Source organism: Sorex araneus, chromosome 10 (assembly GCF_027595985.1).
Source record: "Sorex araneus isolate mSorAra2 chromosome 10, mSorAra2.pri, whole genome shotgun sequence".
In the NCBI taxonomy this organism is placed as follows: Eukaryota; Metazoa; Chordata; class Mammalia; order Eulipotyphla; family Soricidae; genus Sorex; species Sorex araneus.
Window position 1 is genome coordinate 2,640,856 of NC_073311.1, and position 26,484 is coordinate 2,667,339.

Below are 26,484 nucleotides of genomic sequence, written 5' to 3' on the forward strand. Positions count from 1 at the left end.
GCTACTGCATGGTCACCACTCCCGTCTTGAAGTAAGACCATGGCTGGAGTGATAATGCAGTGGGTAGGGCGCTAGGCTTGCATGCGATGGGCCTGGGTTCAATCCTTGGCGCCACACAGCCCTGAGCACCTCTAGGAGTGATGCCTGAGCAGAGACAGGAGTAAGCTCTGGGCACAGCTGCTGTGGCCCTAAACAAAAAAACCAAAATACCTGCATGTTAAAAAAAAACCTACAGGGGCCGGAGCGATAGCACAGCGGGTAGGGCGTTTGCCTTGCACGCGGCCGACCTGGGTTCGATCCCCAGCATCCCATATGGTCCCCCAAGCACCGCCAGGAGTAATTCCTGAGTGCAAAGCCAGGAGTAACCCATGAGCATTGCTGGGTGTGACCCAAAAAGCAAATAACAAAACAAAAAACCCACAAACTTTCACATAATGGTCACACCCCACTATCTGCAAAAGAAAAAAGGGGGGGGGGGCATGACATTTGCAGTGACTGTGTTGCGAGAGGGGGTATCTCCTTTTCCCTGAGAGGAAGGGAGGGAGAGAAAGATATATATATATATATATATACAGAGAGAGAGAGAGAGAGAGAGAGAGAGAGAGAGAGAGAGAGAGAGAGAGAGAGAGAGAGATCGCTGGCTCGAACACTGAATCCAGGAACTCCGTTAGGCGTCTCTGAAACCGAAACCCCCAGCAGGCAGGCTGGGGCGGCTCGGTCGCAGAGAGGCCCTGAGTTCTATTCCCAGCACTGAGAACAGGAACACCACCCACCGGGTCTCTTCCCAGCCCCGTCACAGCGGATCAGCGTCTGGGAAAGGCTCCCCGTCTCGGCTTGGCAGCACTGCTGCAGCCTGCACAGCAGAACTGAAGTGGCAGCTGTGGGAGAGAAGCAGGAAGGTGCGTGTGGGGGGAGGGTCCTGGAAATGGATTCATGGGATCCATAAAACCAAGCGGGACTTGAAGAAGTTATGTAGTCATGAGCCCTGAGGCCTGAGGCATTTGCAGGCATTATTGCTAGAGCCATTCTGCTCAGGCACTAGCGCCAGCCCCGAGGGCTGAACCCCTCTGGGGAAAAGCTCCAGCAGGCTCCAAGGGTTGTGATAAGGACATGAAGGTGGATACCACGTTTTAAGCTTGGGGTCAAAGTGATAGTACAGTGGGTAGGGCGTTTGCCTTGCATATGGCTGACCCAGGTTCGATGCCCAGCATTCCCAAGCACTGCCGGGAGTGATTCCTAAGTCCAGAGCCAGGACTAACCCCTGAGCATCGCCAGTGTGACCCAAAATGACAAACGAAACAAAAACAAAACCAAACCCCAAAGTTTTAAGCTCTTCCCCTGGACAGCGCCACAGAAACAGACTCTTACCCGAGTATTAAGCCCTGTGGTGGGGGGGAACTACAGACCAACTCTGTGAAGGCAAACAGGGGTCCCCCCATCCTGGGGGTGACCCGAATATCCCCGAGATGCAAACTCTCAGCTCTGTCCACTCTGGAGGAGTGGAGAAGCCCACATTCTCTCCGCCCTCACCACCTCTAAATACAGCTGCTTCCCTTCCCTGTCTCCCGAGATGTTGCTTTCTGGGGGGAATGAGGGACCCCCTTGGTAAGAGTCAGGACTGGCTTCTCCTTCCTACTGAGAACAGTGGCTCGCTCCAGTCGAAGTCCACGGCTCCCCGGGAAAGCGGGTGACAGGGACCATCTCCCACACCGGCTTGAGAGCTGCCTCCCGGGGCTGGCGAGACTGAGGTCTGCGCCACGCAGGGGCTCGCAGCAGAGCAAGCGCTCATCAGTCCTCGGTACCCCCAGCTACTCCCGATGACCCAGGTGGGCAGAGAGGGAAGCGACAGTCTTTTCTCCCCCACCTCACACAAGTCACCTGTAACAGGGGGCGGGCAGGCAAGCTGCCCAAGGCTGGTGAAGGACGCTCCTGGCACCAGTGTGTTCCCTCCCACCTCCCGTCACCGGCACACCCCACAGTCCCTGGGTGCTTTCAACCCTCTGTGTGCCCCTGGCATCCTAGCAGTGATGAGCGGTTTCCCTCGAACCACTACTTGGGACCTTCACTTTCGGCCTCTAACCAGGCATGGAGGCCACATCCTGGGGGTGCTGGTGAGGAGCCGAGTGTTCTGTGTGGAGCCGCAAACCACTTCGAAACCACGCTGCTCTGCGGTATTCTTGTTTCCTTCTGTTTTTTGCCCGTCAGCCCCCAACCGGCCAAGATCAACACCATAAACAGTTATAAACTGATGGTGCTGCTGACATCTCAGAAGAGGACACGGGAGGGACAGAAGTAGATGGACAACGGATGGGCCTCGGGAGAGTTATGCCAAGAAAATGGCTTCACACAGCCGAGGGCACGGGAGCCTGCTGGACCAAGGAGTCTGCCCCAGCCCCCGCGCCCCACCTGCTCTCCTCTAAGCCCCATGCCCCGCCTGCTCTCCTCCCGGCCCCGCACCCCTACCTGCTTTCCTCCCAGTCCCGGGGCTTCTTGGTCTCGTTGGGCTTTATGCAGCGGATGTAGTGAGGGGTGCACTTCATCAGGGTGCTCACGAGGTCATTGGCTTGTTTCTGGAAGGAAAGACACTGTCTGTGAGAGGAGCCCGCAGCTTTCCACAGCAGCCCCACCTTCGACGGGCGCCTGTGAGACGCTAGTGAGAAACGAGAGCGGGGCAGAGCCTTCAGCACTGTCCGTCCACTGTCTTCAGAGTGAGAGAGCTGTCCAGGTTGACTCGCTTTCAGAGCTCTGCCCCCTTGCCAGCTGGCTCTGGCTTGGTCTGGGGGCCACCGGCAGTGCTGGAGATGGTGTAAACCCCTCCAGGCTCAGGGGCAAAGCATGTACCTAGCCTCAGAGCTATTCCCAGCTACTTCCCTCTCACGGCAGTGGTGATGTTTTGTTGTGGCTGTTGTCTGTTTGGGGGAGGCCACACCTGACCAGCTCAGGCCTTACTCCTGGCTCTGCGCTCAGGAATTACTCCTGGCGGTGCTCGGGGGGAACATATGGAATGCCGGGGACTAACCCTGAGCTGGCCGCGCTTAAGGCAAATGCCCTTGCTGTCCTGTCGCTCCTGCCCCTGCGATCATTTTAACTCTTAAATGGCTTTGATCTGACTTTTCTTTTTTTAATGATATAGGAGTACTGCTATTTGTTCAGCCATTGATTAAGCTTATTGAATTGGGCATGAACTCCACATTATCTTTTTTTTTTTATTAGCTTTGATTTGACTTTGAAAGCAACTAGACTATTTTGGCATAGTAAATAAATAAAAATACACCAACCCCCATGGGTAAATCTTCACATACTTCTTTTTTGGAGGGAGGACCACGGTATTGTGGGGTGCCTACCAGATGCTGGGGACACCAGGGCTTCACCATCCCATGTGGGGGATCGAATCCAGGGCCCGACACAAGGCATGTCCTCAACCCCCAGCCAGATTTTATTGTTGTCGTTTTGGGGCCACACCTGGCGGTGCTCAGGGCTTACTCCTGGCTCTGTGCTCAAGGACCACTCCCGGTGGGCTCACTGTAGTACTGCTTCCCCATCCCTAATACTTTCTATGAGAAAAAAGAAAGCTTGCTAGTTATTCATACTGAGGACCTTTGCAAAAACACAGCTCCCATAAATATTTTTTGTGGGAGGAAGGGAAAACGGGGTAAATTATCAAATACCACCCTACTTCCTGGCTACACAACCAAAGAACCACCTTATTGAAATGGTGAAAATTTATAAAAATGAAAGGGAAAGCCAGGAAAGTCTCAGAATTTCTTAATCTTCTCTACGTGACTTCACTCGCCTTCTGTCTGAACATACCCTTGCACAAACCTGTGGGTCAGAGTTGTGCTGCTGTGGCCGGTAACATACTCCCTCACAAAATAAAAGAGTTTACTGTAAAGGCCGGAGTGACAGTAAAAGGGTTGGGCACTCGCCTTGCATGCGCACCTCCTGGGTTTGATCCCCGGCACCTCACCTTGGGTCCTATCAGAAGTGATCCCTGAGTCAGGAGTAAGCCCTGGGACTGCTGGGCATAGACCCCATGCCCCTCTCCCCCCCCCCCCCCCAGGACTCACTATAAAATCCTTTCTTGGGCTGGAGAGATGTTAAAGGAGATAAGGTGCTTGCCTGGCCATGGCTGGCTCTGATTCTATCTCTAGCATCCTCCATGGTCCCCCAAGCCCTGCCAGGGGTGACCCCTGACCTCAGAGCCAGGAATAAGCCTTGAGTGCTGACAGGTGTGACGCCCGTCCCTCCCGACTCTCTCACTGGCTTCTCAAAGCGGAAGTGGAATCATGCAGCAAGTGTCACTGAAGTCCAGCTGACACAGCTTGTGCTAGATCTGGAATCCTGAGCAGCAGGGTGCTTGGAGAGCACCGAGGCAGCCGTGCCCCCGCGCGGCCGAGCCTGCACCCTGCAGGCATGGGCACACAGACACTTTCCAAGCAAATCAGCATGAAGCGAGAAACCTTCACAAGGCACATGCAAAGCCAGAGAAGCATTAGAAGCCTGCAGAGGGATGTGCTGGCAGTGCAGCCACTCCTGTCTCAGGGGCTTACAGTGTCTGCAGCCTTGGGACAGCGAAGCAAGAGACGCGCGAGTAACTGCTGTTGGGCCGCGTGGATGCAGGCCTTCCCCGCCTTCCTGCCCAGTGCTCAGAAGCAAGACAGCAGTGGCGGAGGGGCAAAGCAGAGCATATGTGGAACACCGGCTGCACGAGCCCTGCTGTCCAGCAGGTACACCCAGAGAACACCTCTCACCCGGACCGCACAGAACGTGAAGTTAGGCCGGAAGGGGGCTGCCACTAGGTTGATTAGAGCAAAGCTTTTTAAAAAGTCTTTTGCTCTAAGTTTTTATTTATTTTGTTTTGTTTGAAGCCACATCTGGTGGTGCTCAGGGCTTTCTCCTGTCTCGACACTCAGGGATCACTCTTGGTGGGGGCTGGGGGATGAAATCCCTGACTGGCTGCAAGGAATGAAGGCTCTCGGGTCACTGTCTGTCCTCCAGCTCTGAGAAACCAGCATTGTGAATGATGACCCCAACCGGAGGCTGGAAGCACAGCTCAGCAGGGAGGGGGCTCGCCTGCACACGGCTGACCGGAGTCGACTCTCACACCCCGCATGGGCCCTCCGCACGGCCAAGAGTTAATTCCTGAGCACTGCTGGGTGTGGCTCCAAAACAAAAACACACAAAAAAGATGACCCCAGCAGCGGGCGAGTGTGGGAGGGCTGGGCCCAGCTCCTGACACCACGTCTCACCCCGTCACGGTGTCATTCTGCTTTTCTAAGAAAGGGACGTGATCGTTTAGTGTGGTAAGAGAAGCAGCTGGCACTACAGAAGGTCCCCTGAGCACTGCAGAGTGTGGACCCCAAACAAAATAAAGACAGGACAGTGAGAGGAGGCTTGGTCCACCCTGACGCGATGCCGCAGCCCATGGGCAAGGCGAGTCCCAGGACGTTGCTCGAGTGACTTTGCTACAACAAGGTCAGACCAGGCTGGCTGCAGTGACAATGAGGCTCTGAGAAGCCCAGAGCCAGTCGGGGTCCTCCCCCAAGAGCACACGGCCATCGCACCGCAGGAGCTGTCCACACCACTGCCCCTGGGCCCTTCCCGACAAGCCATGTGGCCCGCAAAGCTCCGCTTACAGATGAGCCTTCCAGGATTTCTTCCACTCTTCACTTTAAAATCCTGGGACCAGAGTAACAGCACTGCTTGTGAGTACTTGCTCTGCACCTGGTTTGACCCCTGGCAACCCTACTAAGTCTCCTGGAGTGATCCCTGGGCAGCCACAGTAAGCACTGATCATCACTGAGTGTGGCTCCCAAACCAAAACAAACAAACAAAATTATCTAGAATGTCATCATCATCATCATCATCATCATCATCATCATCATTTCTGTTGATAGTCAACTTTCTCGAGCGGTCTCAGTAATGTCTCCATTTGGCCTAGCCCTGAGATTTTAGAAGCCTCTCTTTAATCTAGAATGTAAAAAAAACAAAAAACAAACACCCCCCTCCAAAAAAAATAACAACCCCAAAGAAAACCAAAACCAAAACCCCACCCAAACCACCTCCAACACCAAGCCCGAACACAGGGCTGTGTGCTCAGCACAGGGCACTCACGCCTCTGGGCCCACTGCAGTCTGAGGTGCCCCGCGCCTTCTGCGGGCTCTGCGCCCGCCCACTCCCTCGAGCAACCCTCTGGCTCTCACTTCAGTGCTGGTCCCCTCCAGCCAAAACAGAACCTGGCGTGCGGAGGAGGGCGCTCAGTGTCTAGTGCTACTGGAAGCCGAGACTCTTCAAAAGTTACATTTATTACATAAATCCATAAGTAATAAATGCTATTGAGGCATTCAATTTTTGTTCAATCAAAAATATCATCAGGGGCTGGAGTGATGGCACAGCGGGTAGGGCGTTTGCCTTGCACGCGGCCAACCCGGGTTCGAATCCCAGCATCCCATATGGTCCCCTGAGCACCGCCAGAGGTAATTCCTGAGTGCAGAGCCAGGAGTAACCCCTGTGCATCGCCAGGTGTGACCCAAAAAGCAAAAAAAAAAAAAAAAAAAAAAAAAAAAAAAAAAAAATATCATCAAATTATTTTCCTTACCATAGTTCCCTTACGACTTGTGCTGCCACACTGTGAGTCCCCTCTGGGGTCTCCGTCATCCCTTCCTATCAAGGCTCACTCCTGCCAGCTCAACAAGCCACATCAGAATCTAATTCATATTTATAAACAAGGTAAGAGGAGTTCGGCCGAGCATATTCCACCAGTGAAACCGACAGATCAGTTGAGGCATGTTTGTTTGTTTTGGGACTATACCGGGCAGCAGCGTTCAAGGCTTACTCCTGGCTCTGCACTCAGGGATTAATCCTGGGAGTGCTTAGGGTTGGCTGCCATCCAGGAATAACCTGATCTCAGTCAGCTGTGTGCAAGACCCTCTCACTCTCTCTCCAGCCTCCAGCTGTGAAGGTCAAATAATTAGAAAGTAATGGGACCCCCCAACACCGGACACAAACTCCCTCCAGGAACTCGAGACTGTGTTCAGTGCTCGCCCTGAGGTCCCGTGAGCAGGCTCGCTAGTGACAGGAAGGCGGGTGCAGTGGCTCTATACACAGCACCAAGAAAAAATAATCCGGATCATCCCCTGCAAAAGCAGAGTAACGTCAGGCTGAGGTCCCTGGGAAGCCATTCTCATCATCCCAGACTGTACAGACCCCAAAGGGGGCTGTGGCGCATTTGAACGAACAATGATACATATAATTTTGGTTTTATTTTGTCTGGGCAGAGCCCGGCAAGCTCCCTGTGGCATATTCGATATGCCAAAAACAGTAACTATAGGTCTCATTCCCCTGACCCTGAGAGAGCCTCCAATTGTTGGGAAAGACGAGTAAGAAGAGGCTGCTAAAATCCCAGGGCTGTGAGGAATAGAGACATTACTGGTCCCCGCTCAAGTAAAATGATGAATAATGGGATGACACTGATACAGTGATTTATTTTGTCTGTTGTTTTGGAGCCACATCCAGCGGTGCTCAGGGACCACTCCTGGCGGGCTTGGGGACCCTGTGTGCTACTACTTCCTATATATTCCTCCCTGCATATTCCTTCAGCAGCCTCATGCAGGGAAGGACAAACAGGGGACAGGGGCCACGTCTCCCAAGGAGAAACCACGGCCGCCCCCACCCTCCCCTTTATAGAGTAAGTTCCGTTCAGCTCCAGAACTCCTGAAAGTGAGTCACTGCAGCCCTGATGACGGGGCCTCTGGCTGGGAATGTGACCGTCTTGTGACTGGCCTCCCCGCCCAGCTGAGCCACTCGGGAGCAGGCGTCAGCAGCTTCACGTGGGCGCTGCCGGCTGGGGCCTCGGCGGGGCGGCGTCTGCTCTGCTCCCAGCCCTGCTCAGAGAACCCCGTCCTGGGCTGAGGCAGTGTCTCTGGGGCTCGCCATACCCGCCTGCCTCTGAGTTGAAGGCTGTGCTCCCCAGGTGAGCCCCAGCTGGTGTCTGCCTCCTCCCCTGGCATCACAGTCTGGGGTCCCTGCTGGGGTCCCTGCCAGTGCCCTTCTGCCAGCTGCAAGAGCTCGCCAGGAAGCGCTGGAGCAGAGAACAGACAAGAAGAACCCGGGGACAAAGGAAACAAAGGGAGGAGAAGAGGCTTACGGGGACCCATGTGGGTGTTCGAATGTCCATTAAGCTTTACAGAGACTGAGTGAACAGGAGCGCCTACACACTTGGGTTTGCAATGTGCGCCATTTCATGATAAATGCCTGACAAGAATCACTATCATTCTTCTGATTTTCAGGCCACACTCAGCAATGCACAGGGCCTCCTCCTGGCTCTGTGCTCAGGGAGCCTCCTAGTGGAACCTGGGTGTTCTATACTGGGGGTTGAACTGGAGTCGGCCCTGAGATGCATCATTGAGCACAGTAAGCACAGCCCCTGCTGGAATGGGTACTAAAGCTCCACGCTGCAGATGAAGCCAAGGAAGTGGAGAGAGACTCACTGGCAGGCGCCAGCTGGCCTCCTCCGGCAACTCTGGGGAGAACGCCTTCCGACTCCGACATCCGGTCTGCAGACGGGCAGGGCTGCAGGGCCACTAAAGCCAGTGGGATTTCAGGCACAGCCTGCTCCACTATCAGCATGTTCCGGGCTCTGGCCTGGAAAGACTGCCACAGAAATGCGAAACGTGGCCTGAATCACCCCATTTCCCGTAACCCAACATGAATTTCACCAGAGTGAGCATCGGGCCATTTTCCCTCGCAGCCCACGGGCGTCTGTGGACTCGCAAGTGAAGAGGCACTTGACATCCATTGGAATCCTGGCTTATGGACGAGCTCTGGACCCATCCTGGAAATGGTTCCCTGAATCACGCTGGGCCTCTCCTCCAACCCCATTCTTCTCCCTGACTTCCCTCAGCCCCAGGCGCAGTCGCTGACCCCTACAAGCCTTGCCCTGCTAGGGAATCGCCCCCAAACAAAACCAACCTTTATTTTGCTCCCAGCAGTAGTTGGACGCCCTTTCTTGTCCGCCTGCAGATTTTCCGGAAATAAAGACTTGATAAAGGGTCTAGGAAAGAAGGAGAAGGATGGATCAGCAATCAGTAAGTACCGGGGGCAGAAACGCAGCTTTTACAGAGTAGGGAGGAGAAGGGCCTTAGGAAGCACATAACCTCGGCCGCAGAACCGCCAGCTGCTCTGGCAGAGTCCAGGGCAGGGTCACCTCTGAGTGCAGGCTCTGTGGGCTGTGCTACGGCTCGGGGTGCGGCACTCGCTTCCCCTGAGAGGCCCTGCGTAGGAAGGGGACAAAAATCACAGGGGCTTGTGACCCTTGGTACTGCAGATATTTGGGGTTTCAGGCAGGGTAATTCTTTGTTGGGGGTGTAGGACTGGGGTATATATATTCTTTTTGTTTATTTTGGTTTGGGCCTATTCCTGGTAGTCTCTGAGCTCAGGGGTCGTTCCTAGCAGGCTCAGGGAACCCTACCTGGTGCTGGGTCAGAACCCACGGTTGGCTGTGTACAAGGCAAGTGTGTTCCCCACTGCACTACTTCTCTGGCTAGGGTACACACTGAAGTACATTTCACAGTCTTGAGAGTCTCTGGCCATAAAATGCCGACAGCAGGTCACCTACCCCATAAGCAAAAACCAAACCAAACCAAAAAACTGCTCTTACATCTGAGCAGTTTCAAGTGAAATAGTTCACAGTGCACTGCTGCTGCCTGACTGTTCCCCGGGGGCCAGGGAAATAGCAGAGTGCTTCCCTCACATGCGGACAACTGAGTCTGACTCTCGGCATCCCATGTTTTCCCTGAGCATCACCAGGAGTAATCTCTGAGTGCAGAACCAGGAGTCAGCCAATCCCCAACTTCCACCCACTCCCCCCCGACCGCCATAAAAAAGAAAGGAAGAATCTGCTCATTAGTCTTTCTAGTTGGGTTGTATGTTGTACTTCTTTCTTGGTATGTTTTCTTTCTGTTTTAGGGCCGTACTCAATTGCACTCAGGACTTGCTCCTGGCTCTGAGCTCAGGGATCAGGGCACCATGAGTGCCAGGAAGTCAACCCAGGCCGGCTGTGTGCAAGGCAAGTGTCCTAACCAGTGAACTTTTGCTCTAGCCCTCAGAGTTGTATTTCTTTACACACATGCCTGGAGATGACACAAGGGAGGAACAATGTCTTAGTCACCTTAGTGTCCCAGCATCTAGACCAGACTGAGACCCAGTAGGTGACCAGTAAATATCTAATAAATGAAGAGGTATATACAAATTTGGCCATCTGACATGCAAAGGCAATTGCTCCTAAACAGGAACAACTGTGTCCAGGGTCCATCTCCCCAGCCATCTACTTTTAACGTGACCAGACAGAAGTCTAGACTTCCGTGGCAAACATATTTACAAACAGAGCGTGTCTGTATAAGAGAAGTCTGCACAAAGTGATCACAGTTCGGGCATAATGATTTCACTGGCAGTAGCTGGAATGACACCATCTCTGACAGTGTAGCTAATCACAGTGCCTGCCTCATGAAGATTTATATATAGCGTCACTCCGAGTGTTTTGACCATCTGTCTGCATCTGGCAGCCCCCAAACTCACAAGCCAGGACTCTGCGGCTTCCCTGACGCTTGCAGAGAAGAGAAAACAGACTTTGTGTGCCAGAGTCTCCGAAGCAAGGAGTGTGGGTGAAAGGAAGTGCAGGAAAGGGAGAGGATTGAGACTTAAACAGAGTGGAATGACCGACTTCCGCCGAGGGCCTGAAGAGGGGTCAGCCTGGACTGCACTGCTGTTTGGCTTTGCTTAGAGAAGCATCAATCACTCTGGGTGAAGGAAAGGAGCCTTGATGGTTTAAGGAGCAGATGGTCCAGGGCAGCTATGACTTACAGGCTGCTCTAGAAAAGAGTGGGATTGGGACAGAATCAGGGGTGCCTCTGCCTGGCGTGTCTGAGTCTGGTGAAGCAGCCGTCGTCACAGTCAGTTCTAGGACAGGGCGATCTCACAGGGAGAGGAGGAAAGGCCTCTCAGGGCTGTCCCTGGGCCTCCACAACCTGCCAGAGAGACATCCTTACTGCTTCTACTCTAGAGAGCTGAGATGAGACACGGAGAGGTGGGCCGGGGCTCGGAAGCCACCAGTCACCGCAACTGCCTCTCCCACACGTCTCAAGTAATTTCCTCAGTGTTCCAGAGACTCAGGTTAACTCAGTCTTGCTAAGCCATTAGCCACTTTAAAGACTTGAGGGAACCACAGAGAATTCCACGGTTGATGTTCCAAGAACAAAGTGTGACTGAGTCAGACTGTTGTACTTCTGGTCTGAACAGCCATTCCAACTCAGCCCCATGCACTCAGGTCTCCGCAAGAGAATAAATCCTGTTAGATATGGGGCAGGCTTACGGGGTGGTTGAGAAAATTGGAGATAATGGTTGAGGGAAGGTGTAATGGTGGTGATATTAGTGTTGAAATACTGAATGGCTGTAACAAATTATCATGAACAACTTTGTAAACCACAGAATCTATAGTAAGTGTAAGGGGAAAATTGGGGGAAAAAAAGTTAAAAAAAAATGAAAAAATCCTGTTGGAGGTGACAAAGTCAGGGGCCCTGCAGGCATGCAGAAAGCACCTGGCATTGGTGGGGAGAGGCTGAACTTGGAGAGAAAGAAAAGTTCCCTTTGTTTTTGGGCCATACTTGGCTGTGCTCAGGAGTAACTCCTGGCTCTGTGCTCAGGAATTAACTCCTGGTGGGCTGGGGGGACCATATGGAATGCCAGGGATCGAATTTGGGTCGACCATAGTAGGACAAGTGCCCTGCCCATTGTACTATCACTCCGGCTCTGAGAAAAGATCCTTTGAGAAACCAAGTAGACCACTGATAACTAAGGGACAAACAGATCTAACCATTCAAAAGGCACAAGATACTAATCACACAAATGCCATATACCGATTCTTCTACTGCACGTTTGGCCCAATCTACATCCCATGTCACTTAGGGCAAAGCATACTTACAGCTCGCTGCTCTGCATAAGCTCGATCAGATCCATAAAGAGCACATCCCGGTTCCTTTCACAGAAGCCATCCATGTCATAGGATACCTGGCCGACAAGGGAAGGAGATCAATGTCATCCTGTAAGTGTGGCATTCAACAGGAGCCCCAGGGGGCCTGGCACCAGCCTGTGGCTCCCTCCAGATCCAGCATTGGGCCATTTCCTTTGACTGTCACATTAGCACTGAGAGTCCCCCTTTACCTGCTGCTGAAAGCCTGCGTGATAGCAGTCTCGTGGATGGGTGAGGTCAGGACACCTCCCCAGCCCAGCTGATCTGAGGTGCAGACTCTCAAGACCTCATCCATAGGTCTTGTAATAAACTGACATCTGTACCTAAATCTTAGCTAAGATGGAATCAAGTAAAAAACTCCTTATGTTTAGGAAGCCACTGCAACAGCCAGTGATCCGAGGCTTTGTGATTCTCCTGCAGGTGATGTTAGGATTGAACCAATTCACCAAACCCTATGCTGCTGTACAAGAACAAACCCCAGCCATGAGCCCTTGGTACTTATTTCTACTCTATTCATAATTCATACTGATATTAATATACCTACATACATATTTTAAGAATAATTTATACTTATAAATCATTTCACTTCAAATATTTCAAAGGTTCCAAGTTATTAAATGGATGGTAGATGGTAGGATGAGTGAATGGCTGGAGAGATGTATGTATGAGTGAATGGATAGACGGATATATGAATGGATGGACGGATGAGTGTGAGTGGACCAATGGATAGATGCATGGAAGGATGAATGAATGAGTAAATGGATGGGTGGATGAGAGGATGAAGAGGCCAATGAGTGGATGTATGTATGGATGAGTACGTGGATGAGTGGAAGGCTAGATCAATGAGAGGATGGATAGATGCATGCATGCATGAAGGATGAAAAGATGGATGAGCAGACAGATGCAATGCATGGATGAGCTGATGAGCTGATGAGCAGATGGGCGGATGGATGACTGGGTAGGTGAGTGAGTGGGTGAGTGAATTGATGAGCAGGTAGACAGATGAATAGAGCATGGGTGGATGGATGGGATGGATGTGTGGATGGATGGCTGAGCAGATGATGAATGGATGGATTGGTGAGGAGGTAGATGAACAGATAGATGAGTGGATGGACAGATGGAGGCATGGCTGCTTCATGAAACAAAGTCTGAGGCAGATAACTAGAGGCATATAGGCATTTATTAGCTGCCCCATAAGAAAACAGAGGACAAACCCAAAGGTTTCAAACAAACAGATATGGGCTTGCCTGTACCCCAGCCCTACCTTCCCAGCATAGTGGTGGATGATAAAGCCTTGGTTCCAGCTGTTGAAGTGCTCGTGGCTGCCAATCTGCATCTGGAGCTTCTGGAGCAGCGTCTGGTCTGCGCCCTCCCCCACGGCGTGCATGGTGGCGCACACATCGTCCAGGATGCTCATGATCCCAGGGGGGTTCTGAGGGAGTCAAAGAGGCAGACCCAGGTTGGCGACTCTTTAAAACAGACAGGCTTATTGAGTCTTTTATTAACCCAGGAAACAGCAACCTCAGACTTAAGATACCATCTTGAAAGTCAGTACTTCCCTTTGAGCAGAATGCAATTAATAACCCCACAAGGGAGTCACCACTTAGATCTAAAGATGAAGGAAAGTACATGCCCTTCTTCCCCCCAAAAAAACCCCACATTGAACTCCCAAAAGTTTTATTCAAAGTCATGCACAGATCATTATCTGTTATTCCTATTCTAAGTAGTTTTAAAACAAAAGAAAAATAAAACATTTTCCTCTGACCTTGATTCATTTCTTTTTTTTTTGCCTTCTGGGTCACACCTGGCGATGCACAGGGGTTACTCCTGGCTCTGCACTCAGGAATGACTCCTGGTGGTGCTCAGGGGACCATATGGGATGCTGGGAATCGAACCCGGGTCGGCCGCGTGCAAGGCAAACGCCCTACCCGCTGTGCTATTGCTCCAGCCCCTGACCTTGATTCATTTCTTGATGTTCACTCTCGGCCTGCTATCTGTGACAGTGCTTTGTACAGCTGCATGGAGACACTCTTCCCACTGTCTCCATGGCTATACGCTCTTGCTCTGATTACAACGGGTTACTGAATAACTAAGTGACCCTTGGATACTTATACTGTTTCCAGTTTTTGGCTTTTATAAACAATTCAAAACTAGAGATCGCTGTTCACAGCCCTTTTATTTTCCTTCAAATAATTTCTAAGCTAAAGGCTGCTGGAGGTCATGCAGCTAGTCTAACTGGAAGGAAAGGTCCATTATATGGTTTTCACATGCTATGCAATAAGCTAAGTGACAGTGTCTTCTTCGGGAAATCAGGAAGTTGAATTAGCAAATGGACAGTATACTGATACAAAACTTCATGTTCACTGCAAGAATAAATCTCTCCTGATCTACTTTTCACACATAATTCACACAAAATTCATGTCATTGTTAAAATTTTCTGCAAATCAGAGCTGTCACTCACCGGTTCTAAAACAATGATGCAAGGTGGGGTAGGACATTTGCCTGGCATATGGACAACCCAGGTGCAATCTCTGGTTTCCCATATGGTCCCTGGAGCACACCAGGAGTAACCCCTGAGCACAGAGCCAGGAGTAATCCCTGAGCACAGCTGAGTGTGACTCAAAAGCAATCTCATCCAAAACGAAAACAAAAATAAAAAATAAACAAAACAAAACAAACCCGCTCTCCACTCCCCCAAACAAAAACAATGACGCAGGTAACAAAATGTCACTATAAACTTGCAGCAGCAAAGAGACACACGAGGTGAGCAACACTTACCACTTTGTTCTCTATGAGGTCACACACGATCTTGTTATTGAAGTAGTCAATGGGGGTCCATCGTATTCCCTCCTGCACATATTCTTCCTGGAGAACAGAGTGCAGCAATGTACATCACTACTGAGGAAGGTTAGCTGAGGTCGGTGTGGACGGATAGCTAAGCACATGAATCCTCCCAAGAGAAAAACTTGAATTTTTTTTTTTCTTTGTGGGAAAATCCATATAGGGTGTGGGGGCCGGCCATCTGGGTTGGCCACGTGAAAGCAAACATCTCACCAGCTGTACTACCACTCTGGCCCCTTGAATATCCTCTGAACAAAAACTTGGAATTTATCTTACTTATTTTTTCAGAAAGTGAAAGAAGAGGAGCATTTCATTGCTTAGTAATTTTATTTACCTATTTATTTAGGTTTTTGGCCATACCCAGCTGTGCTCAGAGCTTACTCTTGGCTCTGTGCTCAGGGATCACTCCTGGCAGGGTCTGGGGACCCTGTGGGGTGCCAGAGATGGAACCCTGGTTGCCTATGTGCAAGGCAAGTGGCCTACCCAGTGTACTATTGCTCCATCCCTGTTCAATAATTTTAATATTTAATTCAAGAAAGGCAGAATTTCCTGTCCCCAGGCCAGGTTGTCTTCACCAGTGCTCCCTTGGAGGGCGGGGTGGGTTGAGTTTCCCTCTCTGCCCAAGCAGAACCCCGGCAGCCAAAAACCTCCAGAACCAGCCACAGCCATGCTCAAGGCCACTCTCCACATGCTCAGACCAGCCTGATGCATGAAGGAACCGAGAGAGGAACACAGGTATGCGGGACCCTAAGATTTCCAAGCCTGCTCGGATCTGGACTGCGTCTCCTTCACCCAGATTCCCAGTTTGCCAGAAGCTTGGTGGTCACACCCACAAGCTGCCCCTGGTACCGTGTAATCCCATCTATGGCCAAGATTCAGAGACTATAAAACAAAGCTCCCAGGAGCTGGAGCAATAGCACAGCAAGGTCATTTGCCTTGCATGTGGCCAACCCAGGTTCAATTCCCAGCATTCCATATGGTCCCCTGAGCAGCACCAGGGGTAATTCCAGCAGAGCCAGGAGTTACCCCTGTGCATTGCCAGGTGTGACCCTAAAAGGAAAAACAAAACAAAACAAAACAAAACAAAAACAAAGCTCCAGAAGACAGTGACACAATTTTTCCTGGAACACACAGCTGCGTCTGCGGCTGTGTGAGCTCTTTATTTTTATTTTATTTTCCCTGCAAAGCAGAGTCTGGCAAGCTACCTGTGATGTATTTGATATGCCAAAAACAGTAACAACAAAGTGCTGTTTGTGTTCTTGGAGTAAGCAGATGCCATCGGGCTACACTAGCATGTGACAGGGACAAATGAAGACCTTACTGGTGCCTGCTCTAGCAAATCGATGAGCAATGATTTGCAATGACAGTGATACAGTGATATAGTGAATTCAAGAAAATTAAATTGCTACTGTACAATGGGAATTGCTACTGCAAAAAATGGGAATTTAGTGGCCAGAGAGATAGTACAGTGGGTACAGCACTGGTTGTGCTCACAGATGACCAGTTCCACTCCAGCCACCTCACGTGGTCTCCTGAGCCCTAGCAGGAGTGAGTTGTGAACAGAACCAGGAGCAAACCCTGAGCATAGCTGGGCCTGGTCCAAAAACTCAGGGCCCTTCTCTCCCCCAGAAAAAAGAAAAAGGGAATTTAATGACTTCATCGATACACTCAGTAACAAAACCACGTCTGGCTTCAACGCAGAGCAGCACAGATTAGCACTTACACTTCTACTCATTTGGTTTTTGGACCATACACAGCAATGGTCAGGGGCTGCTTCTGCTTGGTGCATGGGAGTCGCTCCCACTGGTGCTGGGGATGGAACCTGGACCTCCCACATGCAACGCATGAGCATCATCATCCCTCTAAGCTATTTCTCTGGTCCCCAAAGAAAGCATAACGCAGGATCCCTATTGGATGCTTTTGCAGTGCCCAAAGTCAAACCCAGGTTTTGTACCTGCAAAGCATGTGCTCTACCACTGAATCACACTTCTTCCCCCGGCAGTGCCAGGAACCGAACCTAGGGCCTCAGACACTCAAGGCACATGCTCTCATGCTGAACGACATCCCCAGCCCTGCATACACTCTCTCAGAGAAGATGTCCCAGGCCAGCTGCTTGGAAAGAAGCCTGGCCCTAGCCAGTTTCATTTCATTTCTGGTCGTAGAAACGCTGAGGGAAGAAATTTCTACTGTACTGTGTTGCAATGATGACAGGAATAGAAGAGAAATATGGTGCCCAGAAGAAAAGGAAGGTGGGCTTTTGGGAGAAACTATAAACAAGAGACGTTGCCTCAAGTCAGAATTAAAAAAGCAGCTTTAGACACAAATATTTTAGGAGCAAGTCTAGAAAAAGTCGAGTTGTTCCTTTGATACACAGCAAGTGCCACAGACAACAGAGACTGGAACTGGGCTTCTATTTTCTTACTGACAGTGGGTCAGTGAACAGGAGAGACATAAGTCGGTGTGGCAACACAGGTTGGTATAGGCAGGACCAAAGTGCAGCAGCCAGGGTGGACAGGCCAGACTTCCAGTGTCCACTGACCTTGGAGCTTCAGCTTGCCTTGATCTGGTATATTTCCAAACGCAAAAAAGAAACTGGCTCTACCACCCAGAGAGGGAAAGGCTGAACTTTATGTTAAGTTTTCGGTTATTCTTCAGGCCATAATGGCAGTACTCAGGGCTTATTCCTGGCTTTTGCACTCAGAGATAATTTCTGGTGGGGTTCTGGAGATTGAACCCATGATAGTTGAGAGTAAGGCAAGCACCATACCTGCTGTACTATATCCCTAGCCCCTAAGAGTGTGTGTGTGGCGGGGGTGTGGGGAGGGAGGGAGGGCTCACTTAACAATGTTCAGGACTTATTACTGGCTCTGTACCGAGGGATCACTCCTGGCAGTGCTCCAGGGATCATATGAGATACTGGAGATCAAACCCCAGTTGGCTGTGTACAAGACAAGCACTTTCCCTGTCGTACTACGGCCCGTAAGAGTTAATGAAGCTTTTCTTTTTTCTTTTTGGGTTTTGGGTTTCCGGCTGTGCTCAGGGCTCACTCCTGGTGTGGCTCAGGAGAACAAATGCGCTGACCGGAGATGAACCCAGGTCAGCTGCACGCAAGGCACATGGCCTACTCAACGTACTATCTCTTCACCTCCAGGAGAAGGCACAGCTCTTAAGAATGAAACAAGATAAAGAAAGACTGCTTACCTGTTCTGCCTTCAGTGTCAATTCAATAAAAATCTGCTGTAATTTTTCATTCACAAAATTGATACAAAACTGTTCGAAGCCATTTTTCTGAAGGAGGAAAAATGAGTGTTAGAGGCACGTAACTGCTTCTGCAAGATCATTTTATTTATTTAGTTTGTTTTTTGGGCCACACCTATCGATGCTCAGGGATCACTCCTGGGATATTCAGGGGGACCATAGGGGATGTTGGGGATGGAACCTGGGTGGCTGCGTGCAAGGCAAGCACCTAAGTCACTGTACTATCTTTCTGGCCCTTGAATCAGCATCATTTAGGAGAATTTAGGAGAACTGAGAAACATACATGAAGTTTTTTGCTTTGTTTTGCTTTCAGGCTGTGCTCAGGGCTTACTCCGGGCTGTGCTGAGGGCATCATACCTGGTGCTGGCTATCAAAACTGTGCTGGCCATGACAAGACAAGGGCCTGATCGGCTATCCTGTCTGTGGCCCTGCTCAAAGCACTAAGTGCAAAGTAAGACTTGGAGTGACTTATACTTTGCACTGATTTCAAGTTAGATGAAACGCATTGCCCTGTCTCCTCCCCAGGGCTTAAGTGGTCTCACCTGGAATATCTCAAAGCCGTAGATGTCCAGGACACCAATGTTGTACTCCTCGTGGTCCTTCTCCATTGCCTTGTTGATAGACTAGAAGAAAGGAAAGTAAGCACAGCGATTCTCGGCCTTTCTTCCATCATCAGCGTGGGAATGCAGAGGGCACCCCAGGCTGAGTGCATGCTGTGCAGGCTTGGAGGTCTCAGAGGCTTAGAAGTGCCTTGGAGAAGCGTTCCCTGGCACTTGTCAATCCTCCAGGCAGTGCCGGAGAGATTCATGAACACAGAGCTGGGAGTAGCCCCTGAGCACCGCCAGGTGTGGCCCCCAAATAATCTTAATGCAATAGTAACTATTTTGAGAAACCACCAAAACTTAAACAACAACAAAAACAACAAAAACCTACTATGCAAGAAAAAATATTTGTCAGGGTATCAGGGACCCACGGTGGGCTGGAGTCCGTGATTTGCAAATAGGAACACTGGGTTCAATCCCAGCACCACTCCAGGCACTGCCAAAAGGGACCCTTGACAGATACCAAAATGTCTGTTTAGTGGCAAAGCCAACCAATTCTGGCAATTATTTTTTTCTCAGAAGGTCTCAGAGTTATGATCATAATAAAACCTGTTTCATGTCGGATAACATTTGTCCATTTAGCCTTGCCGCAGGGAACTTAGTTTATCTTAAAGCAATGTCCTTTCTGTATGGACACAGGAAGACAGTTATTATTATGCTTTGTAACTTGGAAGCTGATTGACTCCAGTAATATTTACTCCTTGGCATCTGCTTTCTCGACTCAGATGCCCTTAGTTCCTAGCACCCCAAAAGCAGGGTCCTGACGAAGGACAGAATGGACCCAGGGCAAGCTGTGAGCTACCCTGGCATTGAAATGGGCCAGGCCAAAGCGCCAAAATACTCAACTATAAGTTGAGAGCTTGGTCATGGATAAATACTGTCATGATCCAAAAGTAACGATGAGATAAGGACCCTGCTGGGGTTAGGAAGACTAACCTGGCCTGAGGTCTGAAATATACAGTGAATGTCCTCAGGAAGAACCAAACTTTAAGTTTGATATACCTCTTACTGTGCTCATACAGAATGACATTGCTAGAAATACTAGAAGTAAATTTACTATAACTATTTAAGTGGATTATTAGCTGAGGAAAGAAGAAAGTGACACACCCTTGTTTGGATCCTGCCCTTGAGCGGATCTCCTAGTAATCTGGAGTAATCTCCTTAGATGTCACTGTCATCCCGTTGCTCATCGATTTGTTAGAGTGGGCACCAGTAACATCTCTCATTGAGAGACTTATTGTTACTGTTTTTGGCATATCCAATATGCACGGGTAGCTTGCCAGGCTCTGCCACGTGGGCTTGATACTCTCGGTAGCTTGCCGAGCTCTCCGAGAGGGGCGAGGAATTGAACTTGGGTCGGCTGCGTGAAAGGCGAACGCCCAACCGCTGTGCTATCGCTCCAGCCCTGCTATTGCTCCTTAGATGAGATTTTGTTAATCTCCTGGAGGAGTGGTCTTACCCCTCTTTGTTGATTTGTAAATGTTCAACCTACCTTTGTGTCACCACCCTATATGATTGCTATATAAACTAAGACTGTAAGAGAAGTAGAGGCAGAGGCAAGACAGAAGACACAGAAGCAAGAGAGAAGATACAGAAGCAGAGACAGAGAGAGGTTGGAAGAGACCAGAGGAGACTACAGAGACAGAGACAGACAGAAGAGAGCACAGCGGCACACACAGAAGCAGAGCACAAAAAGGAGCCAACCCAATCCGGTCTATACACAGCGGCTCGAGAGCACCAAATGCGAGCAGCAAGAGAGAGTGCTGCCCCCTCTGGACTTAGTTACTAAAATACTAAATTACAGAAACCCAAAACTGAGAGGCCGCTAAGTGTGGTCACTCGACCTCATACCTCTTCATCCTCAGCAATGGAAAACAAATTATCTAATGCTTCCTTTCAGCAGGTCTGACTTTAGGGGAGAGACTCTCCAAACAATAATAGTGAGTTTTGTTGAAATATTTTTTTTTTTGCTTTTTGGGTCACACCCAGCGATGCTCAGGGGTTACTCCTGGCTTTGCACTCAGGAATTACTCCTGGCAGTGCTTGGGGGACCATATGGGATGCTGGGGATCGAACCCGGGTCGGCCGCGTGCAAGGCAAACGCCCTACCCGCTGTGCTATCGCTCCGGCCCCTTTGTTGAAATATTGTATGCAATCAAAGTGAAAGTAAAGTGAAATTTATTAGTTACACAGGCGGGGGGGGGCTTAGGGTGGGGGGGTTAGGGGTGTGAGGGGGCGGGGTGGAGCTATACTGGGATTCTTGGTGGTGGAATATGAGCACTGGTGAAGGGATGGGTATTCGAGCATTGTATAACTGAGATTTAAACCTGAAAACTTTGTAACTTTCCACATGGTGACTCAATAAAAAATTTAAAAATTAAAAAAAAAAAAGAGAGAGAGAGAGAGAGAGAGAGTGCTGCCCCGAGAGCCCGCGAGCAACACAACACATCATCACACATCACCGCACGCTCCTGTGAGTGTGCTTTTGTATTTCTTACACTTTGCCTATGTAACAGACAAGGCAGCTCTGGGGCCCGAGAGACAGCACAGCAGCAGGTGCCTGGGTTCAATCCCTAGGCTCCCAAATCAAAAGACAGAATTAACTCCCCCTCTCCCACAGCCTGCTGGAGTATGGCTGTCCTATGAGGCTCACCCGGGATGGAAGGACAGAAAAGCAGAGTGGCATATAGGGGCCAAGATCAGGGCATAAAAGCTTGATGCCTTTGGGGCTAGAGACAGTACAGTAGGTAAGGCACTTGCCTTGCATGTGCCCAGCCTGGATTCGATCCCTGGTACCCCAGAGGGTCCCCTGCGTACAGAGGAAGAAGTAAACCCCGAGCACCACTGGGTGTGTCCCAGAACCAGAAACAGCCCAGCTTCAGGACTGATCTCAGAGAGGCAGAGACACCCTGCAGCTGAGCGTCCAGCTCCAAACTCTGAAGCATGCAGCCATATACGCAGCCACACAATACTCCAACTTCACAGAGCTGACCGTCCAGAAGCAGAGCATGAGATGGGAAAATTGAGCAGAAGCCCAGTAAGCTCAGCGAGTGAAAACAATAGCATAGAGGGCCAACTCCTGGCGAACAGCTCAGCCACGACCTCAGCGACAGCATTACGAGGTCTATGTCGTGACTGGCAGGACAAAGTGAACTATTTATTTAGTGCCTGCTAATGGAGCTGGCTGGGGGCTGGGTGGGAAGCTGGGGACGCTGTGGAGGGAAGAGCACATTGGTGGTGGGACTGGGATTGGAATACTGAATATCTGAAACAACTTTGTAAATCATGTTGTTAAATAAAGTTAAAAAAATTTACAGGAACCTCAGCGGCTTTCTCCTCACTCACTCTCTTTCCTTGACGGCCCACTTTGGGCGCACCAAGTGCTCTCTTGGGAGGGCATTCGAGCAGACCCAGAGGGCGGCCCATGAAGCTGCCAACTGAGACTTCCTGCTAACAGACACATGGGCTATGCTGGGCCCTGACCAATAAACCCAAATTCCTGGATGATGGAAATGGTGACAAAGTAGGTGCTTGTCACTTCAAGTCACTGAATTTGAGGCTTAGTGGGGATCATAGCAATAGAGGTAAAAACATGCCTAAGAGTTTAGTGCAGATGAGCAGCAGGGCCAGGGGTTGGTAGCAGAGCATCCGACTCATGTGTGAAGCCCTGGGCTCAAGTCTGGCAGCCTCTGCCCCTTCTTGGGAAAAAAAGAACAGCCTAGAAATATTAATGACCACAAGTATTATTTTTCTGGGGCTCTTGATTTACTAAATATTTTGTTCGTAAGAAGCTGTCATCATATTTGGTTTAGTTAAATTTGTTTTTTTTTTTTTTTTTGGTTACACGGGGCTGTACTCAGGGATCACTCCTTGCTCGGCACTCCTGGCTGTGCTCTGGGGAATATATGGGATGCTGGGGATTGAACCTTGGCTGGCGTGGGCCAGGCAAGCACCCTACCCACTGTACTATCAGTATGGCCCAGAGTTAACAGTCCTGAGAGAGGGGCCAGGGTGATGGTATAGTGGTTAATGGATTGTCCACTTTGCCTTGCCCAAGGCTGACCCAGATTCGATCCCTGGCACCACTTCCCTAAGCACTGCTGGGAGTAAACCCCGAGCCACAGCCAGGTATAGTCTCAACAACACTTTACTCAAAAAGAAATAAGTAAGAAGAATGTACCATGGAGTGCTAAGACCGTTACCAAGGAGTGAGCCCGAACCCTCAGCAGTTTCCTCTTTAGAGCTACGGTCTGAAGGGGCTCAGGGACCTGCGGGTTCACTCACGTCCACCAGGAAGTCAAAGAGCCGTGCGTGCAGGGCCTTGGCCAGCGCATCCCTGGTGTAACACGCCTGCTCCACATTGAGGGTCACGTGGATGGACTCGGACTTGCCGCCCCACCGGCTGTCCATCTGCCGGCTCGTCAGCTTCTCCTTCAGCCGGTCCTGACTGATCCCCAGAAGATAGGCAGGAAAGGCCAGAACTACAGGAAGCGAAACAAGAACAGTCAGAAAAGTTACGTGTGCACCTGTTCACTGCGGCACTCTTCACGACAGCCACGATCTGGAAATGACCAAGTGCCCCAGCAAAGATGGCTGGGTAGGGAAACTATACACACACACCACACACACACACAGACACACACACCACACACACACATGCACACACACACCACACACACACCACACACACACATGCACACACACACCACACAGACACACACACAAACCACACACACAACACACTACACACCATACACACACACCACACCCACACACCACATACACACCATACACCACACAATCACCCACACACCACACACCTACCCAGAGACACCATCCAGCCCCCACCACGGACACTACACACACACACCACACACACTACACACCCACACACTGCAGACCCCCACACAGATGCCACACTCCCTCACCACACACACATCATACACGACACCCACACACCCATCCATACATCTACAGACACCACCCAGCCCCCCCCACAGACACTACACACACACACCACTCACCTCCCCCACACACCTCCATACCACACTCCATACCACCCCTAGTCCCTCCACACCACATACACACACACAGACCACATACATACCACACACACACACACCCCACACCCCCAGACACTACACACACAGGAATACTATTCAGCTACAAGAATCAATGAAATGATGCAGTTTGCCGCTATGTGTGGATCTGGAGAGTGCCCTACTGCGGGAGGGGGGTCCAAAGGACAGGGACGTAGACTGATCTCTAATGTGAGGTACAAAGAAACTCAGGGGCCCGGGACCATACTACAGCAGGGAGGGCACTCGCCTTTACACAGCTGACTTGGGTTTGACCTGGCATCCTATATGGTCACCTGAGCACTGCCAGCAGTGGTCCCTGAGTGCAGAGCTCAGAGGAACCCTTGGACATCACCAGGTGTGGCCCCCAAATCCAAACAGCAACAAAAGAAACATATGAAGGGAACAGCCAATGGCCCAGGGCTCAGGACCCGAGGACTGGAGGAGAGATGGAGCTGACCAGGAGGGGGATGCAGAGCAGGGGCAAGGGGGTGGGAAAGCAGACCCTCTGGGTAGCTCTGGGTGGGGTGGCATTAGAATGCTGTATTCCTGGGAACCTTGTCATTGGCAGTCCTGTCAACCAGATAAAATACAGTGAAAGACAAATAAGCAAAAACACGACTGTCTCCCAGAAACGCACTGGCGCACTCAGACCCAGGTTTACACCGCATTTCTCTGACCACCTGTGCGTCCTCCCTCACATGCTCTACGACCCTCCACTGGTAAGGGGCTCATCCGTCACTTTGGCCTTCTCAGTTATCCTGTTAGACAAAGACAATTTTTAGCTAATAAGTACAACTAAATCAGTGATCCAAGAGGCATGGCAGAGCAACGCCTCCCAAGATCACAGCTAAAGACCTGAGAACGGGCCTCCCCCATGCCTGCAGTGAGAAGGCCTGAGGAACCCAATCACAAAACAGTTCTTCAGCTCCGAATATTGTTTCTGCGGGCACCATTCTCAAAGAAACTGAGGTGCATGATGGCATCAAGGGACTCACTACAGCTAGCTCCGTATTTGTTGGGTGCTTAGCATTGGAAGGGTTTCGAGAGAGAGAGAAAGGGCAGGCCAGAGAGAATATAGCGGGGAGGATGCTTGCTTTGCAAACCAACTGGGATTGATCTCAGGCATCCCATATGGTCCCTCCAGCCCTGCCAGGAGTGATCTGAGCACAGAGGCAAGAGTAAGCCCTGAGCATAGCTGGGTTTGACCCTAAAACAAAACCAAAGAAAAATCGAGAAAACGCTCGAGTCTCAAGCTCCCAGTAAAGGCTAACACGCTCAGTCTTACAGATGGTGTTAGAATGTCATGTGCTGACATTTCTCAGTATATACTTTCCATGAGATGAAGTCAGTGAATACATTTGGAAAAAGTGCAATGCCAGGGAAACAAGGTATCTATTATCCGATTAAGCGTTCCACAGAACTCTAACTAGCAGAAGGCTTGTCACAAAACCCAAGGCACTCACATACCAGCAGCCATTTCCTTAGTTTGCTTTTAGTGTTAGCACCTGTGTGGCCAGGGACATCACTTGGGGCTATGACATGGACCTGGCTTGTGGAAAGATCTGAATGGGACCCTTGCACACAGAAAAAGAAATGTGTGTCGAGGAATCTGACATGTCCTTACCCAATGAAAACTCACCTTTGCAGAAAGCAATGGGCACGACAGCTACACACTAGGTCAGACATACACGGTGGAGCAAAGATCCAAAGGACACAACCTGTCTCACATGTGAGAGGCCATGATTTCGGGGAAGTTAGAATTCTGGAGAGTGCTGCCATCGTAACGTGGCACACACCTCTCCTGTGGTCAGTCAGGACTGCTCAGTGTTCAGAGCAGCTAAACAGGGAATAATCTGACACAATGAGGGCCGTCCTCATTTGGCTCTTCTGTGAAGCCCAAAGACTGGAAATGAGCAACAGTGCATCGGGTAGGGCCCGGGTCGTGCACAGAGCTGACCTGGGTTGGATTCCTGGCACCACACAGGGTCCCCTGAGCCTAGCCAGGAGTGATCCTTGAGAACAGAGCCAGGAGAAAGCCTTAGTCACAACCAGGTGTGGTCCCCAAACAAAACAAATGGGAGGTGGCAAAAATACTGACGAGCAGAAATGAAGAAATAAAGCAATATGGAGAGTAGAATGGGGAAGATGCTTGCCTTGCATATAGCCAGCCCAGGTTTGATCCTGAGCACTGCACAAGGTCCCCTGAGTCTCACCAGGAGCGACTCCTGAGCACAGAGACAGGAGGAAGCCTTGTGGGCTGCTGGTGTGAGAAGGAAAGCAAACACGGAGGAGGAGCAAAGAGCATGAGACCAAACAGAAGGGACCGAGAAGCAGCTAAACGACCATCCCCTGGCTGCAGCCTCAGCACAGTGAAGCGCCAGGTGTTTGAGAAGCAAGGCGCGGAATCTGGTGAAGCCAGAGACAGTGCGAGCAGTAAGGCACTTGCCTTGCATGTAGGTGACTCTGTTCTGATTTCTGGAACCCATATGGCCCCTGAGCACTGCCAGAAGAAACTCTGAGCAGAGAACCAGGAGTAAGCCCTGATCATTGCTGGGTGTGACCCCAACTTTCCCTCCCCACCCCTAAAATATACTGAGGCACACAAGATTCACAAAGAGGAAATCCTGTACTTGCTCTAAAAACTCTCCAGAGTGTGGTTTTATGGCCTATTTTCTCC

At 50.5% G+C, this 26,484-nt stretch overlaps 1 protein-coding gene across 2 annotated transcripts in view; it reads right to left on the bottom strand.

Moving 5' to 3' along the window:
- Positions 1–26,484, bottom strand: part of MYO1E (myosin IE) — a 187,602-nt gene that overhangs the window by 39,306 nt on the left and 121,812 nt on the right. For both annotated transcript variants that reach the window (XM_055118462.1, XM_055118463.1), the window contains 8 exons: positions 23,011–23,207; positions 18,667–18,747; positions 18,068–18,154; positions 14,804–14,890; positions 13,290–13,457; positions 11,978–12,063; positions 8,971–9,052; positions 2,464–2,570 (listed from right to left, as the gene is read on the bottom strand). In XM_055118462.1, the coding sequence (XP_054974437.1) occupies positions 2,464–2,570; positions 8,971–9,052; positions 11,978–12,063; positions 13,290–13,457; positions 14,804–14,890; positions 18,068–18,154; positions 18,667–18,747; positions 23,011–23,207 (895 nt within the window). The remainder of the gene's footprint in view (positions 1–2,463; positions 2,571–8,970; positions 9,053–11,977; positions 12,064–13,289; positions 13,458–14,803; positions 14,891–18,067; positions 18,155–18,666; positions 18,748–23,010; positions 23,208–26,484) is intronic.